The sequence below is a fragment of the Drosophila rhopaloa genome, unplaced genomic scaffold (genome assembly GCF_018152115.1).
Source record: "Drosophila rhopaloa isolate 14029-0021.01 unplaced genomic scaffold, ASM1815211v1 contig_155, whole genome shotgun sequence".
NCBI lineage: Eukaryota > Metazoa > Arthropoda > Insecta > Diptera > Drosophilidae > Drosophila > Drosophila rhopaloa.
Window position 1 is genome coordinate 5,055,242 of NW_025335034.1, and position 23,572 is coordinate 5,078,813.

The 23,572-nt window shown below is 47.0% G+C and overlaps 9 protein-coding genes across 11 annotated transcripts in view; 6 read left to right on the top strand and 3 right to left on the bottom strand.

Annotated features, from left to right (window-relative positions):
• Positions 1-11,362, top strand: part of LOC108048754 (serine-rich adhesin for platelets) — a 40,063-nt gene extending 28,701 nt beyond the window's left edge. Inside the window, exons 3-6 of one of the 2 annotated variants that reach the window (XM_017129606.2) lie at positions 454-785; positions 2,131-2,406; positions 4,782-7,516; positions 9,862-11,362. In XM_017129606.2, coding sequence (XP_016985095.2) covers positions 454-785; positions 2,131-2,406; positions 4,782-7,516; positions 9,862-10,946 — 4,428 coding nt within the window. In that variant the 3' untranslated portion in view covers positions 10,947-11,362. The remainder of the gene's footprint in view (positions 1-453; positions 786-2,130; positions 2,407-4,781; positions 7,517-9,861) is intronic. The other variant, XM_017129608.2, reaches the window with a different exon arrangement.
• LOC108048755 (WD repeat-containing protein 91) lies at positions 11,017-13,057 on the bottom strand. Of its 2 annotated transcripts, XM_017129610.2 has the most exons (4): positions 12,713-13,057; positions 12,492-12,632; positions 11,830-12,429; positions 11,017-11,508 (listed from the first exon to the last, which is right to left on the bottom strand). In XM_017129610.2, the coding sequence occupies exons 1-3, from the start codon at positions 12,954-12,956 to the stop codon at positions 11,837-11,839; spliced, it is 978 nt and encodes a 325-aa protein (XP_016985099.1). In that variant the 5' UTR covers positions 12,957-13,057; the 3' UTR covers positions 11,017-11,508; positions 11,830-11,836. The 2 variants fall into 2 exon arrangements, with proteins under 2 accessions (XP_016985099.1, XP_016985098.1); XM_017129609.2 differs by lacking the exon at positions 11,017-11,508 and having other exon boundaries at positions 11,734-12,429.
• Positions 13,058-13,375: 318 nt separating this feature from the next.
• On the top strand, positions 13,376-14,136 carry LOC108048735 (UPF0488 protein CG14286). The gene has a single exon (XM_017129573.1). The coding sequence runs from the start codon at positions 13,433-13,435 to the stop codon at positions 14,024-14,026; it is 594 nt and encodes a 197-aa protein (XP_016985062.1). The 5' UTR covers positions 13,376-13,432; the 3' UTR covers positions 14,027-14,136.
• Positions 14,137-15,035: 899 nt separating this feature from the next.
• LOC108048787 lies at positions 15,036-16,467 on the top strand. Its single transcript, XM_017129675.2, has 4 exons — positions 15,036-15,330; positions 15,384-15,932; positions 16,002-16,276; positions 16,356-16,467. The coding sequence occupies exons 1-3, from the start codon at positions 15,181-15,183 to the stop codon at positions 16,227-16,229; spliced, it is 927 nt and encodes a 308-aa protein (XP_016985164.1). The 5' UTR covers positions 15,036-15,180; the 3' UTR covers positions 16,230-16,276; positions 16,356-16,467.
• LOC108048786 (glutamyl-tRNA(Gln) amidotransferase subunit A, mitochondrial) lies at positions 16,273-19,155 on the bottom strand. Its single transcript, XM_017129673.2, has 4 exons — positions 19,024-19,155; positions 18,723-18,970; positions 18,422-18,664; positions 16,273-17,322 (listed from the first exon to the last, which is right to left on the bottom strand). The coding sequence occupies exons 1-4, from the start codon at positions 19,054-19,056 to the stop codon at positions 16,320-16,322; spliced, it is 1,527 nt and encodes a 508-aa protein (XP_016985162.1). The 5' UTR covers positions 19,057-19,155; the 3' UTR covers positions 16,273-16,319.
• LOC108048788 (NADH dehydrogenase [ubiquinone] 1 beta subcomplex subunit 11, mitochondrial) lies at positions 17,655-18,325 on the top strand. Its single transcript, XM_017129676.1, has one exon. The coding sequence runs from the start codon at positions 17,754-17,756 to the stop codon at positions 18,204-18,206; it is 453 nt and encodes a 150-aa protein (XP_016985165.1). The 5' UTR covers positions 17,655-17,753; the 3' UTR covers positions 18,207-18,325.
• A 159-nt stretch (positions 19,156-19,314) lies between the features above and the next one.
• On the top strand, positions 19,315-20,727 carry LOC108048793 (pyrroline-5-carboxylate reductase). The gene is made up of 2 exons (XM_017129681.2): positions 19,315-20,488; positions 20,545-20,727. The coding sequence occupies exons 1-2, from the start codon at positions 19,710-19,712 to the stop codon at positions 20,606-20,608; spliced, it is 843 nt and encodes a 280-aa protein (XP_016985170.1). The 5' UTR covers positions 19,315-19,709; the 3' UTR covers positions 20,609-20,727.
• On the bottom strand, positions 20,665-21,794 carry LOC108048792 (pre-mRNA-splicing factor 18). Its single transcript, XM_017129680.1, has one exon. It carries the CDS (start codon positions 21,721-21,723, stop codon positions 20,701-20,703), a length of 1,023 nt encoding a protein of 340 aa, XP_016985169.1. The 5' UTR covers positions 21,724-21,794; the 3' UTR covers positions 20,665-20,700.
• A 413-nt stretch (positions 21,795-22,207) lies between these two features.
• Positions 22,208-23,169, top strand: LOC108048734 (coiled-coil domain-containing protein 124). The gene is made up of 2 exons (XM_017129572.2): positions 22,208-22,736; positions 22,803-23,169. The coding sequence occupies exons 1-2, from the start codon at positions 22,282-22,284 to the stop codon at positions 22,987-22,989; spliced, it is 642 nt and encodes a 213-aa protein (XP_016985061.1). The 5' UTR covers positions 22,208-22,281; the 3' UTR covers positions 22,990-23,169.
• The last annotated feature ends 403 nt before the right edge of the window (positions 23,170-23,572 follow it).

Genomic DNA, 23,572 nt, shown 5'->3' on the forward strand with positions numbered 1-23,572 from the left:
TCTATTTTCCTGTATAGCAATACTATTTGACAATGGCAATAGAAAAACCTTTAAGTATCAGAACCTTGATTTTTAAGCTAGAGCACAACAGTTAGACTAACGCCCTTTTCCCGAAAGTTCCTTTATTGTTTTTAATTAGGCTGATTGATTTTCGTTTTGAAAACACACTGTAGAACGCGTGTTACATTTTGGGAGATTTAAAAATAGCGTGACTTGTTCCAATTTGCGGAAAGCATAGAGAATGTTTGCGCAAACACAGCACAAAGTGGCAGCGTTCATTTCTCATAAAGGGATATTCGTGACAGGCGGCTCTCCTGTGCGGCTAATTAAGGACCTGTCCGCCGGAACATGAACTATGCATACATACATGGAACATAAAACAATATTTTTGCATGCCAAATGCTTAATTAAGCCAATGTTTTAACTCTTTTTTCCTGTTCGTTTCCATTTCAGCCCGCTGCCATCGAGGATCTGCGGAAGTGGACATCCAGCGAGGCGCTGGGTGATGTCACCGTCACGCCGGATTGCATGCACCACGTGGACACCTCGGTGAGCACCTCGCTGGTCATCGGCGAGAATGGCATCCTGACGCCAGCCCTGTCTCCGTCCGTCCTCTCCGCCGACGCCGTCGACGCCCTCTATTCCCAGAACCTGAGCCAGGCGGCGGACAGCTCCCGGCACAACCACCATCAGCAGGCCCTCATCCCGAACGATATCAATAAAGATGTGCCTTTGAACCATCGCTTGCCTTCACCCGAGGAACAAACCAAACAGATTGCCTTAAAGTGAGTATTTTAAAGTGTTTAAATTAGGGGATATACATTTGTATTATCATTAATTATTTCTGAAGTCAAAAGGTTTGTCTTTGCAAATAAATCTGTTGTTAAGAAATATAGTTGGCATTTAAATTTGTATATAAAAGGCAGAGCTTAAGCTCCTTGCTGTTTGAGAAAAATCACTAAAAGCTTTAAAACCTTTTAACTTTGCAATTGATTAAGTTATATTTAAAGCCTACCAAATACAATTATTCTGTAATAATGAGAATAACTTACTTTATTTTCTCATAAACTAAACTCCCAAAAGTTTGAAGCCAACTGTGCTACGCTTACAGTTTTACGAGTGCTGAGACCGGCCAACAATTTGTCTTTTTTTAAACACGATTTTAATGCGTTTTTTATGCAAATTTCGCGGCAACTATTGTTTGTTTTTTCTGTTTCATGACGCACAAAAAAGAATAGCTATTAAAATCGTTGTTTGTTATTGCTATACATTTTTTCAACGTTCGATTGTCTGTGCTTGGAGCACGAGATGTTTGCTCAGCGAGCGCATCGGTCGAAAAAATGTGCTTAAATAAATTAATTCAATTACGTATGAATATTTACAATGCGGCCACACAATTATGCAAGTGTCGCCGACCCCGCGCCCTGCCAATCCATTGGCCCATGAACACGCCCGTTTCTGATATCCCAGGCATGGCTCATTTGTTCGCTTTTTTAAACTCCGAAATGGAGCAGCCACAGACGAGCCGTATTCACGCTCCACCGATTTGGAGCACGAAAAATGTGGCTGGCTGGCTGGTATTAAAGCGTAAACAAATTGTTGTTTGGATAACCACAAAAGTGCACTCCAAACTGTGCGAGGCTCCCATTCCGCCAGCAGATCGATCAGAAAGCCCACATCTGCAGGCACTCAGAAAAATATATGAATAATAATAATAACTACAAAATTAAAGCCAATTGGAATTAATTTCACTTTGCACACTGATTTGATATTTTCGCAATTTTAAAGGATTTTTTATCGCTATGAATAGTTAGCTAATTGCAAGCAAATATTTTGCAATTATAAACATTTTTTGACTAGGAACATTTATAACTGATTCTTTTTATGAATAGACTTAAGAAAGATTCTATAAATGTATTTATTTCATTTTTATAATTACTGATTCATGATTGAATTCTAAAAAACTTGTACGATATTTTTTAGTAGCAGATAATGGTTTGGATATATGATGATTTGTCTGTATGTATTTTATATAGGTCAGATCTTACCAAATAATCTATTTTTTATACCATTTACAAAGCATGATTAATTGTGTTTCTAAATGATCTTTCCTTCTTTTACCCTCAATAGATACCCCGCCGAAGTGATTTCGGTGAACACCAGCGGCAAGCACTTCCAGCGGATGTGTGCGGCGCGTAAGTCCACTAGCGGAGGATACGCTGCTGGCGCCACGGCCGGATCCTCGACCAGCACATCCCCGGAGAACGCCGGCCAGGCGGAGGGCAACAACCTGGACGACAATGTGCAGACAGTCAGCCGGAGGTCAAGGTCGCGGAAAGTGCGCGGCAAGCGGCGGAACACGATAGCCGGGATCGACCAGAAGGAGATCCAGGATGCGGCCAATGGGTACGTTATCGAAGTTTTCCTAAGATCTGTCTATATGTGATATAATATGGACACCTGTTACTTCCTTTCCCACTTTCGTTCGCCTCTCGAACTGTACATAAGCCATACTAAACCTCGTATAAACATGTGTACATACAGACACCTTGGAGAGGTCCCTGCGGATCTGCCCAGATTTCCCCCTCATTTACTCGTATTATCAGACTTATTCTCAATAGCATTTTCTTATGAGATTATTGTGATCAGCCCAGTTAGCTGAACGATTTGTTATGCTGTTTAGTTTTCTTCGTTTGCCTAATTTCGTGTATTTTAATTGCGCCTTTTATTGTTTAAACAAATGCCTGGCCGACTGTAAAAAACGAAGTTTTGCGCCATTAACTATTAGCGTATATATATATTGTTTGCCCAATTAGCAGCACAAATTGCATGCCACCAACTGAATGTCTCTAAATTACGATTAAACTAAAATTGAATGTTGTACAAAGAAAATTGTAAATAAATTGTGTTATTAGCTGTACGTAATTAGAAACTCTAGCCAAATTCAAATTTCAGCCGCCTTTTTTGCGAATATAAGTTCGAAACCGATTCGGCAGCGGAAACAAAAGCCTTTTTGGATGATTTTCAAAAGCGAGTTTGCAAACAGCCTAACAAATTAAACGATTTTCAGCAGCCACATAATGTACTATCCTAACACACATATACACAGTCATACACCTCATGATCCATCCGAGACACCCACCCATTCGCCGCCCCCGCATTCTTATCCTGGTCGCGAACCACCCACACACCTCCGCAACATTTGTTGCCAGCAACATTTGAGGTTGTTGGCCAAGTCAGTCAGTCAGTCGGCCCACTCTCGGCCATTTTTCCACCCCTCTGCTGCCCCGATGCCGGCGCATCATCAGCATAAATCATGCGAGAGGCTGGCTCCGTCGGATTTGCCAAGACCCAACGGCAACACGAGCCCGCAGCAACACCAAAAACACCAGAAACTCCAGCAACACCACCGACAATTGCCGCATTCGAGATGTTTTTACTTGGGCTCACTGCTTTTCCTGTGCTTTTCAAATGGCACACACGACGCCTTTTGCTAAAAGTTTCATAAATCTTATTTTGTTTTGTTGGCCCGACTTTCGGTTGCCGTCTGCCCACCAACTTCAACTCGGCGACGGCGTCATTCCATTTGACTGCGTTCTACATACTATACGCTATGCTGTATGTGCAACTTGAAACCCCAGCTCAAACACACACTAGCACTATCTTCGTATACGTGTGCCCCATTATGTCAATGCTGTTCGATATCTGGGCGATCGGCAGTCGAAAATGCGGAGCACAGCGAAAACTTTGAGCTCCTTGCAGTGGCTGTCAAACTGTAAGTGCATTTCGTGATTGTTTGTTTCTGTTTGTACACAAGGAAAAATTCTCAGATGTAAACATTTACATTTAATTGTTGAACCCAAACTAATTTTTGTTCGAGTAGAGCTCTTTTCAAAAGTAGTTCACCGAAACATCTTTCAAGCACATTTCTTCTAGAAAATGTCATAAATAAATAAAAATGTCTAGAGAAAACTTGAGTGAATCCATTAAAAAAAATGTTGTTTAGTGCTGACATTTTGGGTTCAACATAAAATTAATATTTTCAAAAGCCGATTATATTAATAAAAAAAAGTAAACTTTTTTCTTTCGGTTTACTGAGATACAGTGGAAATGTTTTAGCAATGAATGCACTTTGGGCCCCCCGCCCCTCCTTAAATCTCAGAGATCCCCTGAATTCAAGTTGTTTGCTGGCCCAGAATCGAAATGAGTCGCCTTCTTATCGCCAATATTGTGCCCCTCTCCTCTCCTCCCTATCGATCCCAGCATGCCACACAGTTGTGGGGGAAGAATTCTGAGGGATCATACCCACTCGAGAACTTGGATGTTGTAATCGCCAATAATAATCCACAGAACAGCGGCAGCAGAGTGGGGAAAATGAAAAATACAAATGTATTTGGGAAAATTAAACTTTGAACTGTGCCATTAATTAATTTTCAGTCCGTTGTTGTTGTTTTTCCCCCAGGCACGTCTTGTATTTTGCATCTGTGTGTGCGTGCGTGAAATTAACCAGAAACATAAATTTAAAACGAAATCAAAGTCAAAATCTTGTCTGAAAATTGCTCACAATAATTTTCATGAGGAAGGCAAATCTGTACCACTCATTCTCTCTGTCTCTATCACTCTCCCCCTTCATCTTCCACATGTCCATCCATCATTACCAAAAATGCTAACCAAATACCAAACATATTTTCTCTTTTATGTTCTCTCCTAAACACCAAACATTTTGCACACAAAAACAAATCAAACCAAAACCCACAAATAATTCCACCATGTAAAAACAGCAATGGGGAGTCCAAGAATGCCTCGAATGCCACCTCGCCGGTGGCCCAGGCTCATCAGCCGGAGTCCACCTCTGCGGATGCCAAGAAGTCCAAGAAGTTCGGACGCAGCAAGTCCAGCGACATCTTAAAAAAGGAATCTGCTGCCTTGCCCTACGACAAAGGCAAGAGCACCCTCACCCGTCTGAATTCCCTGAAGCAGTGGGGTCGCAACCGCTTCAAGTTCATGCAGCGCACCGGCGAACTGGGCGACCAGTTGGACACCAGTGGCTGCAGCTCCCAGAACAGTTCCGCGGAGAAGGCGGACAGCCATCATGGATCGCCGGCGGGCGAGAGTCCCAAGCGCGACATCGACGACGAGTGCGTGGTGCATCATCTGGTGGCCCAGAAGAGTGAATCTCGGTTTTCGCACGAACGAAAGCCCTCGTATTCCTCCTCGGAGAAGAGCATGAGTGTGTCCAGCAGTGGTCAGCTCAGGGGCAGGCTGCAGCTCTCCTCAGGCGCCGGTCCGCTGGCAGCGGCCCATGTGAAGATGCGGGAAACGGCCACGCTGAACAGGCAGCGACGGAACGGACTCCATGCTCTGGCTGGCAAGGAGGAGCAGCCCCATTCTTCGAGTGGCAACTGGAGTGCCAGCTCGGAATCGGGTCGCGCCTCCATTGGCAGCGAGATCACCATGCAGCCCAAGTCGAGTGCCTCGAGCACGTCCCTGAATGTGTCCAGTTTTCAGCCAGGAGGCGCAGGCAGTGGTCCACCGTCGTCCATGTTGAGCAGACGGCGGTTCCTGAACACCTCGGCCTCCAGCAGTGTGACCAGCGAAGGTACTGCCACCCCGGAACTTCAGGCGGAAGCGGGTGCCTATCCGGGCCATCTCGATGATGAGACGAGTTCCGCTTACAGTTGCGACACTGAGGGATACTACACCTCCTTCCACATGGACAGCGGATTGCGCACCCTGAAGGAGGAGGAGCCATCGCCCATGCCGGGAACTCCGCTGCAGACGAGCCTGCACACCAGCAGCTATTCCTTCGGTAGCCAGTCCAACCAGACGGTGCTCAATGCGGAGAGTGAGTACGAGCTCTTCGGCAGAGGATCCACTTCCACTACGACCAGTTCGGCCGGCACCGTGTGCACTGCTCTCCTAAGTGGGGCCGCATCTGGGCCGGATGTGCCCGAGCGGAGCAGCTCGCTGGGCAAGCACAGTGGTCAGAGCCGGAGCCAGAGCACCAGTGCGAGTAGCAGCACGCTGGAGAGGAGTTACAGCAGCAGCACCATTGGCAGCACTTTGGAGCGAACGGGAACGATCAAAAGGAATGTGAAACTGTCGCCGAACAAGGGAGGTGGAGAAACCCTCGAGAAGGATGGTCAGCAGGAGCAGGATCACCAGCAGCAGCTGGAATTCTCCGAGAGCTCTGACCTGGAGGGAGTGGAGCGCATTGAGCGGATTAAGCAAAAGACGGCGATTAGCTCCAAAAGAATACCGTCCATGTGCATCATCACACCGACCACCAGCGACGACGATGAGCACCAGGCCATGGATCCGAACCGCACGCTGACCAGCCTCACCATCGAGGTGGACCAGGAGCAGGAGGACGAGGATGAGCCCGAGCAGAAAACGCCCACCAACAGCAAGGACCACAACCTCAACGAGCTTAAGCAGACGCCCACGAAAGCGCTGAGCGGCATGTTCGAGAAGCTGAGGGTGAAACTGGTTCCGGGCAAAAGCTCTCCGGCAAAGAACCAAATCCAGCCCAAGCCCGCCAACGCGAGTGCCGTGAATGACGACGAGCTTTACGATTTGGCCGGCGAGTACGTCACCATAGCAGACATCAGCAACAACAATAACAACAACAATAACCGACGGAACACTGGAATGGGTATATACTATTCCAATGACATAGTTTCCAAGAGGGTTGAACCCTCCGCTGCCATCGTTTCCGAGTATGTTTCGCTGAACGAGCTGCCCCAGCACTTGCGTCGGCATGCGGTCTCGTCGAGATCTCCGTCGGAGAGCGAGTCCTGCGCACAACAACAGCCACAGCTGCCCGTTGAGCCGGCAGCTGCGACCCATCCACCACCACCCCTCGGCAGCAGGACGAAGGGCCAGTCGACGGGGGAGGGTGAGGGGGTGCCCATGTACGCGGAAATCGGCGAACTGAGCGAGGAGAAGCCGCTGGCATCGGCATCGGCATCGGAATCGGCATCGGCAAATCGCCGACTTCGCCCGAACGCCGAGGGGAAGTTGGTCTACGACTCCGACAGTCTGAAGCGGCGCAAGGGAGCACACACCACCTTCGCACCTGGGCCGTACGTGAAGGAAACCGAAAGTGCGCTCCACAGTGCAGAAAGTGCAGCAGCGGCGGCAGCAACGACACAGGACGACGCGGGAGCAGCGACAACAGGATCATCGGGAGCCACCACCAAGAGCGCCAAGCTCCTGCTCTTCAGCGGCGGCGGACTAATCGCTGGCAATCGCAAGGTGGCCAATGTGAGGCCCATTCTGGCCAAATCACCGCTCAGCAGGAACAACGGCGGAATGGCCACCTATCAGGCAACGGGTACCAGCTACCAGGAGCAGAAGCAACTACTGGCCAACCGCACGAATCCCTTCTACGAGACCATTGCCGCGCCCGTGGCCAGTCTGATGATGCCCTCGCCGTCGGGCAAGTCCAATTCATCGACGGGCTCCACGGCCACCAGTTCCTCCTCATCGGCATCGGGCCACTCCGGTGAAGAAGGTAAGCCAGAGCAGCATCCGTCAGCCAGCAGCTGCCCCACCTCCGCTTGCCCACCCACAATCCAGCCCGTATCCCTATCCACATCCACATTCTGTTCCCTTGTAAATAACAATGCTAGCACAGCAACGTCTGCTACGAGCACGAGCACCCTTAATCAGCACATAGCCAGCAAGTCAGCGGGCAGCATATCGAGTGTGAGGAGGCAGCAGCCCCATCATCCGAATCAGCATCAGAACCCCAAAGATGGCGAGTCGAAAGTGAGGGTTGCTGAAATGGAAACTAACCCCCTGGGGGATGCGTTTGAAGTGCCACCCCTGCCGCCGAGGGCGAAAGTAAACGACAAGCCCCCCACCAAGCCCCTATCGATTGACCCAATTGCGTTGCACTTTTCCATGGCTGGCAATCCCGGCCAGCCGCGCACCGCCCTCAAGCGGAACAACAGCTACCGGCTGGCCAACGATGAGCTCAAACTGGAGATGAACAAGGAGAATCTCTCCGTGTCCTTTGGCTCCGAGAGAGCAGCACCTAGTTCGGGTGCAATGCCCCTAAATTCGGTGCAGCACGCAACAAGTTCCCTCAGGCTGCGCAACCTGAGCAACCACCTGCCCGCCACCCACTCACCTGGCGGGGAGCGGCGGATAGCCAAGTCCTTCGAGCGCCTGGTGGATGAGTTCTCGCTGTCGCTAACCACAGGTAACGATTCCTCGTATCTGAAGAACAAGTCGCTCGAGAACTTCGATGACTCACCCGCCCTGTTGGCCGTGGCTTTGCCAGAACAAAAGCCAGACGAAAACGCCCCAGACTCCGAGTCCGAGGAGGATGAGGATGAGTTGGCCCCGCCCCTGTCCCTGTCCCTGCCAGCCCAAAAGTACCACAAGTCCTTTGTGGACAGTGTGCTGTTGCGTCCGTTCAAAATCATACTGCCCAGCGACGAGAATGGCAACCGTCGCCAGCGCATTTTACAGAAATTCGATGTTACCGAGATATGGTAGTTAGTCCTTTTCTTTTCTCGTCCCTTGAGCAGACACTACACAGTAATTGCCGAGATTGGCACGGCTCGAAGGAGCACCAGACCCTTGAGCCACCTAGTGTGTGGGCCTCATTAAAGTTGCATGCACTTGGCCAGACGTGTGCGTGTTCAATTGGCCAAGATGGGGGCCTGTCCTGGGGTTCAATGTCCAACCGCCCACACTTGATATGCTGTTCAAAGTCGTGCTTCTATTTTTAAAGTGAAGTTCCCTGAAACTTACCGCCTAACCAGCAGGCTTGCAAGACTAAATACTTTACTCTGTTTATACAGTTCGCACTTCAAAACATTTATACAAAACTATAATTTACTTTTTGTGACTGTCAAACTTTAATGCTTTCCAACCGTGTGTATAAACAAAGTAATATTGCCTTTTGTTTTTTAATTTATTTCCGCCAAATTGTTCTCCTTTAATCAGTTACTTAACTCCTTTTTTGTGTGTTTTTAACCTTATACTTAGTGATTAATAAATGTTAATTGTTTACTGATAAATACGTTTGTAACTAATTATAATTAACATAAACCAACACAAGATTATTGTACATTTGTAAAGTTTTTTGCACCGATCACGTCTTGTACATCGACATAATACTCAACTACCACAATTAGAACTTAAGTTTAGGTTCGCCCACGACTATGATGCTAATTTTTTGAGTTTTTTATTTCAAATTATCTACTCATTATCCAAAATGGACGGGTTGTGAGGCGTGCAAAAGACTTCTATTGCCTTTTCTAACCAGTTGCTTGTGTGTTTGTCTATGTTAAAGTATAGTGTAGTAGTAGTTTTTTGCACACTTCCTCCGACTAACGAATGATCAGTAGCAGCACGAGTAGTTTGAAAGATTAGCACATGGCCCTAACCAGTTAAGTTTTCGGCTAAGTTCAACCCACATTCCATAAACGAAATTCAATTTACCACCGATCGTAAGTAATGTTTTTACAAAAAAAGAGAATAAATCGAAAGAAACCGAAATTCGGCATTGACATTATCATTGGCATTTGGTCTGCGGTAAAGGAATCCCCATAATTATAGTCGAACCATCCCATTAAGCATCCACAACCACATTCGCATTTGCATCCCAGCACCCATGCACCATTCGGCATATGTAAATATTCGCTCAGCTCATTGGGATTTGGGGGATTCCCAGGTAATGTCATCCGAAACGCCAAGGTACGTATGGAACCGCTTGCCCCGAACGCTTGTTTTGTTTGATTACCCTAACGATCCGCACTTGAAACCGCTTACTAATCTCAAGAGGAATCTTGTTGTAAAAGACTCTAGTGCCTAATCCACGTTTACCTCCTCTTCCATCCTCAGGGTATCAACGTTTCTCTAATATCTATGAGCAAGTGCAGCCAGCACCGAGCACCCAGCCAAAGGAAGATGCTACTGCCACGCCCTTCCAGCGCAGTGCGCCCATCTACTGGACGCTGCAAAGTCGACGCAGCCAGCCAAGGCCACAGCCCACTGGCAACGTGACCTGCCGGGATGACCTCTATGCCACGCCCATTCGCCGGGCCGACCGACTGCCACGCCCAGTGGCTGTAGCAGCACCTGCAGCGGAGAGCAACAGGAGCAACATATCGCCAATCGTGCCAAGGAATCGGGCAGGAGCCTTCCTCACCTCCACGCCCACGAGGGGCGGAGAAGGGGAGCGAGATCCGGAGAACACCCAACTGCCCCCCATGAAGCAGCCATCGCGCAACTGGACCGACGATGCCCCCGAACGACTCAACACCTGTGCGGATCGCATTGGCCAAAGCAAGACCACGCTGATGGACTTCAAGAAGCTGCTGCTGGCCAAGTCCGCCAAGGCGAGCCCTGTCCAGAGGAAGGTATCCGCCGTGGAGCTGCTAAAGAAGTCAACCCAAGCCACACCAACCCCTCCCACTTCGAAAACTAGCGGAGCTGGGCAGAAAGCACCATCAACTGGAACCAAGCCCACGGTTAATACCAGCCTTAAGCTGCTGGATCTGAGTGGCTCTCCCAAAACGTTTGCCAACCGAAGGATGCTGCGCCAGGGTCAGTTTGGATCGCCCTCCAAGACCTTCGCCCCAAAGATGCGGGGTCCCGTGAATTTGGTGGCTGCTGCAGCGGCACAGCCTCGTACGGACATTATGTCGAGCACGATTCTGGAGGCGAATAGCGAAGAAGATCACTCCAACACCAGCGGAGGATCCCGGGCTAGTTCGGAAGCGGGCGAGACCACCGCACCCTCCAGCTTTGATCTAAAGCGAAACTTCTTCCTGCAAACCGAGGAGAACAACTTCATGCGCGGCGAACTGAAGCCCAGCTTTGCCAGGACAAATGGAGCAGCTGGTGGTGCCAGTGCCGAGGGCAACAAGTACGTGGCAGCTCCAGTGGCGAATCCTCCGCTGCCCTCTCTCGAAACGGCGTTGTAGAGTGGGTCCAACCCACTGCTGTAGCCAGCGATTATACATATTCCATAAGAAACATAATCGAGATGAGCAATTCCCTTCCGTAGCCAAGCCGAAACTGCATTTATTGACGGACGGAAACGAGTCAGAAGCGATGCTACTTTATGCAACATATACATATATCACTATATATACACAACACCTTTATACAATGAACTGTATTTTTTAAATTGTGCTGCTTGTATAAACGGAGATGTTTTATACACGAATACGAATCGTCTATACACCTACAATATATTTATTTGTAATTTTACGTTATTTATTGCAATTATGTATTACGCTACATGCATTGCTCTTTGTTTTGTAGTACAACTCTTGTACGTCTACGAACTGATGAGAATCGCTTAAAAATTAAACACATTGAATAACACACTTGGAAACACTTGGCAGTTTTTTTTGGAGGGTGTATTTACCTAGATGATACTCTAGTTTTGGGAAATATCCAAATATTTTATCTCAGCTACATACTATACGCTTGGGGGATGTTTTTTATAGCCTTAACATTACCGAACAGTTTAATCCGTAGCTAAAGTAATAAACAAAATAAAAAATAACCAATACAAATACAAAAATTAGAATACAATTGTTAAAATTGTTTTTATCTCCAATATAAATATATTATTTTAGACTATTTGTACTAAAATAATTGGGAATTTAGCTTGCAAGACTATAGGGCGCTGATAACCCGACTTAAATTTATAATAATGAATTGGTTCGTGTTATATTTGAGCTAATTGCGAAATTATTGTAATTGGATCGGGATCGTAATTACATTTATTTCTCTGATAAAGAGTGCTAGTACCATCTGGAAATATAATGCAGCACAAATATAGAATTGCTTATTTACTTGTCTTTTAAATCCAACTGCGTCCCACGCTGCCGGATCTGCGCTTGGTAGACTTGTCGCTTAAAGAACTGGCTGCTTGGTCCTTGCGTCCCATCACAGGCGAGCTTCCGGATCCGATGTTTCGGATGAGCAGCTTAAGGCCCCGGGCCTGGGCGTCGCTGGCCTGGCTCACGCTGTTCGCCTCGGAGGCAATGATGCAGAAGTCATCGACGATGTGGCCGGGCGGACTGATGTCGAAGGGCAGAATGTCGCTGAGGCTCTGCTGTTGGCGATAGACACTACGTCGCCGGGCGCCACCATCACCACCGCTGAGTGAACCTCCGCTGGTTCCGCTGGCAGAAGTTCCCGGCTGCTGTTGGGTTAGCTGGTGCAGTTCCTGCTGCAGATTGAGCAGGCGTGTTCGCAACCCGGCATTGTCCTCGCTCAGGCGCTGCATGTGGACTGCCTCCTGCTCCGCCCGCACAAATGTGGGCTGGGGCAGACACTGGTAGACGGTGGTCAGGAAGTTGCGCAGGGACAGGAGTAGCGTGTCCTGCCATTGCTTGGTGAAGAACAGGGCGAAGGTGGGCGACTCCTCGGCGTTCTTGCAGAAGGGAAAATCTGCAACAAAAGGAGGCTCGGGAATAGAACGTTGGCCAGCGGAATCTGTAAACTTAACCCACAGAACCAATCCTTCCACTCGCTCTGCTGCTGCAGCTCGCCAGCCATTTTGTTGAAGAACTCGGACACTTTCTCCGAACGATTGCTGCTGTAGGCGGTCACCAGGTAGTACTTTAGGAGGCTGTTTTCCAGTTTCTTGACAGCTGAAAGGGATTTATCATACATACATACATAGGTAAGCTATAAGAATAATGCTGGAGGAGTATGGATGTGCAGAACTTACCCACGGCGTAGGTGTGCTCCAGCTTGGAAAATATGTTGTTGTCCAGGTGGAACCACAGACTCCTTAGAGCCAGAAGGTCAGAATTCTGCACGGCATTATTAAATTGATCGAGAATCCTCTCCGCCCGAAAGTGCTGGTCCTTTTCCGTGCGCTGCTCCAAGTCGAGGGCCTTCAAGGTCCCAGAGAATCCACGGAAAACTAGGTATTCCCTCAAGAGATTGTCCAAAAAAGCGACTTGTGCCATTTTTGGGTTTCCTTCGCCTGTCGTTTTATAGTTTTTTAATTTAAATTAAGTTTTCCAATTTGTTTTAGTTGAAGATAAAGACAAACAGCTGGTAGAAGAGAGTTGCCAGATGTTGTAAGTTTGGATTTATTAAGAAATTTATTTATGGATTATATATTAATTAATGCTGAAATAAAATATAACTACTGAAATTAATGAACTAAATAAAATTTGCGACTTCTGAAAAATTCTTGAAATTTTTTGCTAAGTAATGTTAATTGTTTAAGAGACATTTTTGTATTTAATAGACAATAAACAGATAAAGGGGATCCTTAGTTTCTGTTTTTATTAAAAACAATGGGCAAATAAAAATTGTTAAAATAAAAATATGAAAATATTGAATCATATAGTTTTTTAAGCACATTGGTATATTTCAAACATTCCCGCGGTCACACTTATTTTGCGAGCACATTTTGTAAACATTAAAATCCATAGATATGCACAAACGACGAGCTCCCAAGTCAATAAATAAACCACCGCCAATTCAGGGACCAATCAAGAAACCCACGGCAGTGGCGGAACCGTCCATCGACGAGGACGTCGTGACCCAACTGGAAGTGGAGCTCTGCTGGTGCGTGGAGCAGTTGCAGAATGCGCTCGACAGCGGAAAACTAAGCCAGAAAGCAGCCGAGGATACCGCCAAAAACCTGAAGATCCTGAAAAGCTCAACAGCCCCGTTAATAAGGAAGCGCCAGGTGATGAAGCTGTCCATGGGCGACTACCGATCGAAGATGCAACAGGAGGAACAGAAAATGGCGCTGGCCTCCAAGCAAATCAAATTTACTCCAGCCACTGACACAACCACCAAGTCCAGCTTCGTGAAAAAATCTGCGCTTTTGACTTCCGGAAAGGACTTCCGCTTCGACTTTGCCCTGATCGCCGACGACCCTAATACAAAGGAGGCAGATCCAGCTCCAAAGTTGCAGCCTTCTTTCCAGGAGAGTTCCGGAAGCCCGTTCAAGTTCAACTTTTCCATTGAAGAAGATTCCGCTAATGATATTAACTTTAATGGCTTAAATTTAAATAACTAGTTACAAATGAATGGCATGAAAGACTGACTGCACTTACTAGTGCCGTTGTGCCACTTTCTACTTCGCATCCAAATAAAACGTTTATTATAAAACAATTGTTCATTTTTAAATTAAATATTTTATTTCCGTTTGTATAATTGAAAGAAAGTAAGAAAAGTAAGAATAAGAAATGAGTTTCCAAAAACCCGGTGCTAATTTTGTCCTTAAGGAATTGACACTATTAAACATTTTTTTTGTAATTAGCAATTTTAAACGTGATAATCAAACTTTCAAATATATTTGAAACAAAAAAGAAAAGCTAACTTCGGGCGGAGCCGAAGTTGATATACCCTTGCAGAATATTCTGTAAATTATATTCTCCAAAACTATTCATATGATGCATTCTTAATAGTCATAAAAAATCCCAACTTTCCTAACTTTAAAAACACCAAAGTTATGGCATTACTAACCGTTCAGTTATATAGCAGCTATATGATATAGTTGGCTGATCCTTATGAAATTTCGTAGGTCGGATTGATTGGCTAAAAATAAATAGAAAATCCCAACTTCCTAACTTTAGAAACACCGAAGTTATGGCATTTCCGAACAATCAGTTGTATGGCAGCTATAGGATATAGTCGGCCGATCCCGGCCGTTCCGACTTATATACTGCGTGCAAAGGAAAGAAGGGTGTGTGCAAAGTTTCAATTTCTGTTTGCCTAGAAACAGACAGACGGACATGCTTATATCAACTCAGGAGGTGATCCTGATCAAGAATATATGTACTTTATAGGGTCGGAGATGGCTCCTTCACTGCGTTGTACACATTTGACCAAAATTATAATACCCTCTGCAAGGGCATAAAAATAAATTAGGAAAATTAAGAGTTTAACCTTTCTCTGAATTCGCAAAATTTTGTTAATGTTATTTAAAAGATGTATTCCTAAAGAACATCAAAAATTCAATAATCATCAACATGATTATCTGATCAATCTGAATCATTTTATTCAAAAACGATGACAGAAAAATGTATTTGTTGGGGTAGTCTGCGACGATTAATACAGTGATAATTAACTTATCCCGCCCAGTGTTTTTGGCTTTTATTTATAGCATCGCAGAGAGCACTTCCATGCTATATAAACGTATATCGATCATGTCGGAAGACGACGGATTGCATGGGAATTGCTCAGTTCGCTCTGAATCGCCAAATGGCCAACAACGCCCGCATCGAACACACGTCCTCCGAGGGACATGAAGGGGATGCCACCTGCGTGGCGTACTTCGATGGGCAGCTGTTCTCCGGAGGCGCTGACGGTAAAATCCGAGTGGGTATCTGATGCCTCTTAATCTCCCCCCTTATAGACCCGTTCCCTTGCAGATCTGGTCACCGGAGCTGCAAATACTGGCCACTGTGAATGCTCACGAGGCTTACATATACTGCATGGCCATCAACCAGCACGGGAAGGTTTACTCGAGCAGTTGCGATGGCCAGGTGCACTACATGCTACCTCCTTATGGAGAGGAAGCGGTGAAGGAGCTATTCCGCTGCGACAACGCCATCCAGGCGATGTACTGCGACGGATCCGTGCTTTATACGGGAGATGACAAGGGCGTGGTGACCACCTGGAGCAACGACCGCATGCTCTTCAAGTACAACCTGGTGGAGGAGGTCAAGTCTCTGGCCGGCGAGCAAAAGCTCATCTACACGGTTCGCGACCTGGACGTGGTGGTTTCCCAGGTGGCGGAGGGCAAATCCGGCAAGTACAGCAACAAGGCTGTGATCGCAGGCAAATCGCCTCTTCGTCTTCTTGGCCCACTGGTAGATGGGAAACGAAGTTTTCTCGTCTTTCCCGATCGGTCTGGGATGGGTTTGCAGCTGGTCAACAATCTTCCGCAGCAACAGTATGCCCAAGTTTGGCACATGCCGGTGAGTTTTCTATAAGAGTTCCTCCAGATCTTATTATGAGCATGGAATTGATCATTAATCCAATTATAGGACTGCCACGAGTGGATCGTAAACGCCATTTGCGGGGATGAGGCCTATTTGTACACTGGCGGATACGACAAAAAGGTCAAGGCATGGACCGATCTGGGATCCGCACAGCCAAAAGCCCTGGGCGAGGTGGATGTGGGCAGCTGGGTAAACAGCATGTGCTGCGGCGACAACAACATAGTGTATATAGCAAGCAGCGATGGATTAATACATAGCGCAAAGTTTTTATAGTTTCAAAGCCATCTTGTCATCTCAGAAAATAGGAAACGATTTATATGGTAAACAGAATTTATTAAAGACCAGAATAAAATTAGATTCATTTTATAAACTGGCCTTGTACTCTTGTCTGTTCTCCAGGCTGTCAAATCCCACCTGGCCCTCGATCCAGCTCGCCACAGTGAGCAGTAACTGCTCGTTGAGGCTATTGCTCATCAGCTGAAGACTCAATGGCAATCCAGCCTGGGACAATCGAATAGGTATGGACACGGCGGGAATACCAGCCATGTTGGCAGGCTGAGTGCAGAAGTCCTGCACCGCGCACTGGTCCCGGTTTGTCAGGGAGGCGAAATCCTTGTAGAGTGGAGCCTCTGTAAGAGTTGTCGGTGTGAGGAGGATGTCCACGTGATCCTCCTTATCAGAGGCCTCAAAAACTTTTACGAAGTCCTCTGCGATCAGGCGGCGTACTCGCAACGCCTTCTCAAAGTAGTGTTCGTAGTTCTTCCTTAGTAGGAGGAAGTTTCCTGTAAGGATGCGTGTCTTCACCACCTCGTTGAATCCCTCGGCTCGGGAAAGAGCGTACAACTGCTCCGTGCTGCGCTCGTCTTCAGCCCGATGGCCATACTCGATACCGTCGTACCGGGCCATATTGCTGGCCACCTCGCACTGATTGAGGATGGAGTACACGAATATACTTGCAGCCGTATTTGGCAACGAAACCTGTTGCACGCAGGCACCGCCACACTCCAGAAGATCTGCCACCTTGGACCACGTTTCCAGCACCTCGGCGGACAGGCCCTGACAGTGATATTCCTTTGGTATCCCTATACGCACAGTGCTCAAGTCGATTTGCCCGATCTCCGGCAGTTTCAGCCTTGTGAACGGGTCTCTGATGGTAGTGGAGTCCAGTCGATCCGGTCCAGCCACTGCGTTAAGTACCGCAACGCAGTCGCTGACGGAGCGGGCGAAAATGCCAGGCACGTCCATTGAGTTGACCAGCGGGATGAGGCCGTGGCGGGAGACCAGGCCATAGGTCGGTTTTAAGCCCACCACGCCGCAGTAGGAAGCGGGATTGCGGGTAGAGCCGCCCGTGTCCGAACCAATTGCACTAAAATTGATAAGTTAATAAAAATATCTTATAATATGTTATGCGAAAGGTGCTCTATAATATCTCAAAGGACCGCCGTACAAAATGAGTTGCTGTTATAGAAGCCAACCTATTGTCTACCCCATCCAGATATAACTTTCTTTTAATTGTATCCTTCGAAATTTCGCTGTAAAAATTAAGTTTAAAACGTTTTAGATATTTTTATTAAAATATGCAAAACTTTAGGAGTAACGGTTATAATTTAAATTTATAACATTTTTGGTACGGTTCGCTTAAAAATACCAAAAGAATACCGCATCGACTGGGCAGCCCCATCGGCCAGCTGACAAATAGAGACGAACGTTCACACTGCGCAGCTGTCAGAAGTCGAGCGATCAAGGGAAAACTCGATTATTTACCAAATTTGCGACTTAAACTGCTGCCCAGAAGCGATGTCTGCGCTCTTCCGTCTGACCAGCCGCGCTGTGGCGCTGCAGCGATCCCTGGTGGCCAACCAGGCGGCAGTCGTCCGTGCTATCAACACGTCCCCGAAAAAGGATGAGACAATCACGGCCCCCACTTCGCTGACAACGGAGGACTTCGCCAATCCCAGTCCCAAGAACTGGCAGAGCTATGGATTCGACTACAAGGACCAGGTGGAGGACCGCAAGGCCACCAAGTCGACGTTCTTCTTCACGGTGACGCTGTGCCTGGTTTGGGGCACCTTCTACTGGGCCTACTTGCCCGACACCCAGTTCCGCGATTGGGCCCAGCGCGAGGGCTTCCTGGAGCTGCGCCGCCGCGAGCAGGCCGGCTTGGATCTGGTCAGCCCCAACTACGTGGACCCCGCCAACATTACGCTGCCCTCGGACGAGGATCTGGCCGACACGGAGATCATCATCTAAACATTTAGTGCCCCTATCCTTAGTCTGTTATGTAATGCGAATGAGAAGCGCGGCCAGTGCGTATCCGCATCGTTGCCCGTTAATAAAATTGCAAGTCTCGGCGTGGACAGAGCTGGCAATTCGTCCTTTTGTGATTATTTTCTTTTAAATATGCTACTTATCCCTCCCAAGCCAATTGAGGTTATGTGGTCAAAACATAAACAAGATATACTCACGCATAACAAAGACCCGCGGCCACGGCGGATGCAGAGCCTCCGGAGCTGCCGCCCGCGATGCGCCAGTTGTCCTGGTCGAGGTCCTCGCTCCAGATATTCTTGGTGGGTCCGTACAGGGAGTCCACAGTTCCTGCGCCCATGGCAAATTGATCCATGTTGGTCTTTCCTAGGATTATGGCGCCAGCTTTTTTAAGCTTGGCGCAGACAGTTGCATCATAGGGAGGTACAAAGTCCTGAAGCATCCTGGCAATGAGGAATTTAAAATTAATAATCCTGATTTGGTGGTTTCCTTCGTTACTACCTCGAAGCACAGGTGGTGTGGACATCCCTAGTGCAAAAGTTGTCCTTTATGGCAATGGTTACTCCGTCTAGGGAGCCACTTTGCTGCTTTCGCTGATAGCGCTCCTCCGAGACCTGGGCCTGCTGAATGGCCTGTTCCGGGGTGAGACGCACAAAGGCGTTCAGGGTCTTCAACCGAAGTGCATCCTCCAGGGCCTGCTCCGTAACCCGGCGAGGAGACAACTGGCCATCCGCATAACTGGCCGTTAACTGTTAGATGTCTTGGTTAATAGGAGATTCGGTTGGGTGATCAATTAACCCACCTTTTTGATGCTCCACTGTAAGTGACGCCGCATTCTTGTTAGTTGGAGAACAACGGGCTACGATTTTATTTACCCAATTCTTGGGAAGCTATCGGCGGAAGAGATCATAACAAACAAATTCAAGTTGCAAGAATGGTGCGATTATCTGGTATTTTTATTTTTGGCAGCCAAATATCTGGTAACACCAAAGCTCAGAGGCGTTACTTAGGGAATTAACAAAATAGACATAAGTTACTTAAAAAACTTATAGTTTTTGAATGAAGTATTCTTCGTAACTTTTGTACAAAGTCAAATTTTCAAATGAATATTCATAGAATGTGTATCATATAAAAATAAATCTGAAAAGTGTTCATTAAAATTTAGTTACAATTTATTCAAGAAATGATAAGCATAAATTAAATAATAAATTTTGAACGCTTTAAAATTATTGTAAACAAACCTATTGTTTTCACCAGAAGCTTGCTTGCAGATTGACCCCCAGCAAACAATGTTTTGTGGCTACGCCACTGCAACCGGCAGCTGTTATTGATTAGAGGAGCGATAAAAGTCCAGCCAACTCAATATTTGACAATAGAACAAGCTCGAGGTGCTTTAACATTATCTAACATCAATCAATCGCTTGAAAACATCTTGAGGGCCTGTAAATAGCGGGCAAAGAGATCCCAGGAACACCAATTACCAAGAACATGGCCAAGCTGGACGAACGGATCGGCTTCATCGGGGGCGGAAACATGGCCTTTGCCATTGGATCGGGACTCGTGCGCTGCGGGATCGTCAAGGCCAGCCAGGTGCTGGTCTCAGGTCCCCACATCGAGAATCTGCAGCGCTGGCGGGATTTGGGCGCCGTCACCAGTGATGACAACTGTGAAGTTCTGGAGCACACGGACATCGTCTTCATCTGTGTCAAGCCGCACATGCTCTCGCCCTGCGCCGCCCAGCTCAAGTACAAGCACGTGCCGTCGGCTAAGGATGCCAGCAAGCTGATAGTTTCGGTGTTGGCTGGGACCAATCTCCAAACGTTACAGGAGGAGTTCGGCTTCATGGGCAGCTCCGATGTGAAGATAATTCGGACCATGCCCAACACCTCCATGCAGGTGGGCGAGGGCTGCACCGTGTACACTGGCAACGCTCGCGTCTCCCATCACGACCTGGAGAAGATTCACCTAATGCTCAACGCTCTTGGTCTGGCTCAACAGGTACCAGAAACCATGATCGACGCCGTCACCGGAGTGGCGGGATGCGGTCCGGCCTTCGTCTACACCATCATCGAGGCACTCGCCGATGGCGGAGTCAAACAGGGCGTGCCGCGCCAGATGGCCATACAGTTTGCGGCCCAAACGCTGCTTGGAGCGGCCAAGACGGTGCTCCTCACCGGCAAGCATCCGGCGGTGTTGCGAGATGAAGTCTGCTCGCCCGGCGGTTCCACCATTGTGGGCGTCCACGAGCTGGAAAAGGGAAACCTCAGGTGGGTGGCACTAGGGCAGTCTATAAGATCTTTGTTATAAAATTCCTTGCTTTTAGGGCTACTTTGATAAACGCAGTGGAGAAGTCCTCGCAGCGTTCTGCTGAACTGGGAAAGAAGTAAATCTGCATGTACTCCGGATCCACATTTGCTCTCTACGAATAATTAAACACTTGGTATTGATATTACTATTATGACTAACATAAAGCTTGCGTTTATTCGCGATCTTTTTTGCTGACGTACTCCACGCACTTTGAGGGATCGGTTGGGAAGTACTCCTGGCACTTGGTCATCAGTCGCTTGAGACCTTGGATGTACTTGCGCTGCGTCTCGTCATTCATCACGTGGGCCACGTTCTTGGAGAAGATCTTCTCGCGACCTGTACGAGCGTGAATGCCCACCATGGTGACGCCGATGGGCCACGGGGCATTTCCGATAGCCATCTCCAAATAGGCATCACTGGCAGTTATGTAGTTGCGGTTGAGCAGGTGCTTGCAGATGTCTCTCAGACTGTCCAGGATATCCTCGGGCAGGGTATGGTGCTTTAGTTTGCGGAACAGCGGCTTTACGTACTCCTTGGTCTGCGTGTAGATGACACGGGTCATCTTAACCTTGGTGGACATTTTCTCGTGCTTGCTGTAGTTGGCGATCTGATCATTCCAGAGCTTTAGCAGGAAAGTGAGCAGAGTGATGATTACGTCCATGTCGTAGTCCTTGTTTCGGCCCATTTTCTGGGCCATGGTCTGTATACTCTCCCACGACACGGACTCGTCCAGCTCGGCGAAGTCCGACTTTTTGTCCTCCTTGGTGGTGGGTGCGTTGGCGAACATTTCCTGCAGATAGGCGGCGTCCACCTGTTCCATGGCCTCCTGGAAGTCGTTACGAAATCCGCGATTCGCCTCGGGCTGCGAGATCTCGCACTGTCTCAGTCTGTCGAACGCCTCTGGCTCTGTTTCCCCGAATATTAGAATAGGTTCACCACGCTCCCTAAGCCGCCGTATGACCTCCGTGCGCGGCAGAATGTTCTGGCCATCGGCCACGAAACTGTAGGCTCCCTCGGTGATCTGCCCTTGAGCTTCCACGGACTCCTGCTTCTTGTAGCCCACCTTTTGCAGCACCTCCTCGGTATCCTTTGCGTTCAGATCGCCGCGTCTGAAGTACTTCTTCTTGTCGTCCACCAACTGCTTCTGCTCCAGCAGCTTACGTTTGCGGGCTATTTCTGCTTTTAAGATATCCATTTAGCGGGGAATTGTTAATAACAATATGGTGTAAACAAAACAAAACAGAATGCAAGATTTTATAGTGAGGCCAGACTGTGCCAAATACTAGACCACATTACACTTGCAGTCACGATAATAACAGCTGCTTCTAATAGTGAATAATTTATATCACTAAAAATTATTTTTATAAGCTAATTATAATATATATTAAAATCTATTAGATGTAATAATTTTAAGACGAAAATATTTGTTTTCATAGAACAAGAACTTCAAAGTCAAGCAAAAAACTTTTATTGAAAGAAGATTATTTCCGTGCTTCAGCTATTCCATCAATCAATTTTTTTAGTATTTGTTTAACACGCTACATAAGGATGAACCTTAAATAATAATAATAATTTTTACAATTTTTATTTACATACGTATCTTATTTTTTAGTAGTATGTATATTTACGGTACATTTGTGACAATCTAGATTTTACTAAGTCATTTTATGGTTCCATCTCTGGTCACACTGGCCCCAAATCAATAAAAAAAATAGACAATATTTTATTTTAGAACAGCACTTTTAAGGACACCATGCCAAAGAAAATGGGAATAAACTCGAAGGCGTTGGAGGCCCGAGAGCGCAAAGAGGCCACCAAGAAAGCCACGCAGGACAAGAAAAGCAAGGAGGCAGAGGACCGCTTGTGGAAAGATGACGACAAGAATCTGGCAAAAAAGCAGCAGCGGAAGGACGAGGAGGAACGCAAGAGGACGGAGGCGGCCAAGCGAAAGGCGGAGGCCAAGGCGCTACTAGACCAGGAGATGAGTTCGATCAACACGCAACGGAAGCAGCCGCTGGCGAAGATTAACCGCCAGCAGATTCTGGAGGAGATCGAGAAGAAGCAGCGTGTGATCGAGGCGATCAACGAGGCCAACAAACCGGCGGCCACGCGAGTGGTGGTCCAAAACCACGTCGAGGAAAATTTGAACCGATCTATGGCCGACACGGATGTGGCCTCCAACATTGACGAGGCTCTGGTAGTGCTAAGGTGGGTTCTCCTAATGGCACCTTTTGAAAATGACCCAATATATCATTATATTAATTACAATTATAGTGTAAATGACAACGAGGACGACAAGCATCCCGAAAAGCGAATGCGAGCCGCCTACAAGACCTTCGAAGCCAACAATCTGCCCCGCATCAAGGCTGAGAATCCCTCGCTTCGCATGTCCCAGTGGAAGCAGCTGCTGATGAAGGAGTGGAACAAGTCCCCGGACAATCCTTTCAACCAGGCTCGCTAAATGGTTAAAGGACGAATTTCACCGACTCATCGACGAGTGTGCGTACTCTAGTGACTGTTTGCTGCCTAGCAGCAAAGACTTATCAAATAGTTTCCAAACACCTTTAAACTATGCGCAGAATTTAGTTTATACATAACATTGTGGACGGAATAAATGTATTTATTTATTTAAGCCCAGTGAGTGGAAATTGTCTAACTGGGGGCAGGGGCTAAGTAATTTTTATTTTTATTTTTACAGAGCTTAAATGAATTTCTTTCTGATTGAGTCATTCCTGCGTAACTTATATTGCTAATTTATTAGTATTTATCAACTACTTTTAAGTTAGAACAATTATAACCATTATGGTTATTAGCTTCTAAAATCAGCTTGTTTGTTTAATTATTATTGATATTTAAAAACGGGACAGATTTAAGAACTTCTTCTAAGAACCGAGTACTAAATTGAGTTGATTCTAAATACTTTTTTATTTTGTTTCTTTGTTTCTTTAATGCTTGTGGTTTAAATTTCTGATCTATATTACTTTTCAAGCACATTAAAGAGAAATTACAGTTTCGTTATGCAATAAATTAATAGATTTATTCCA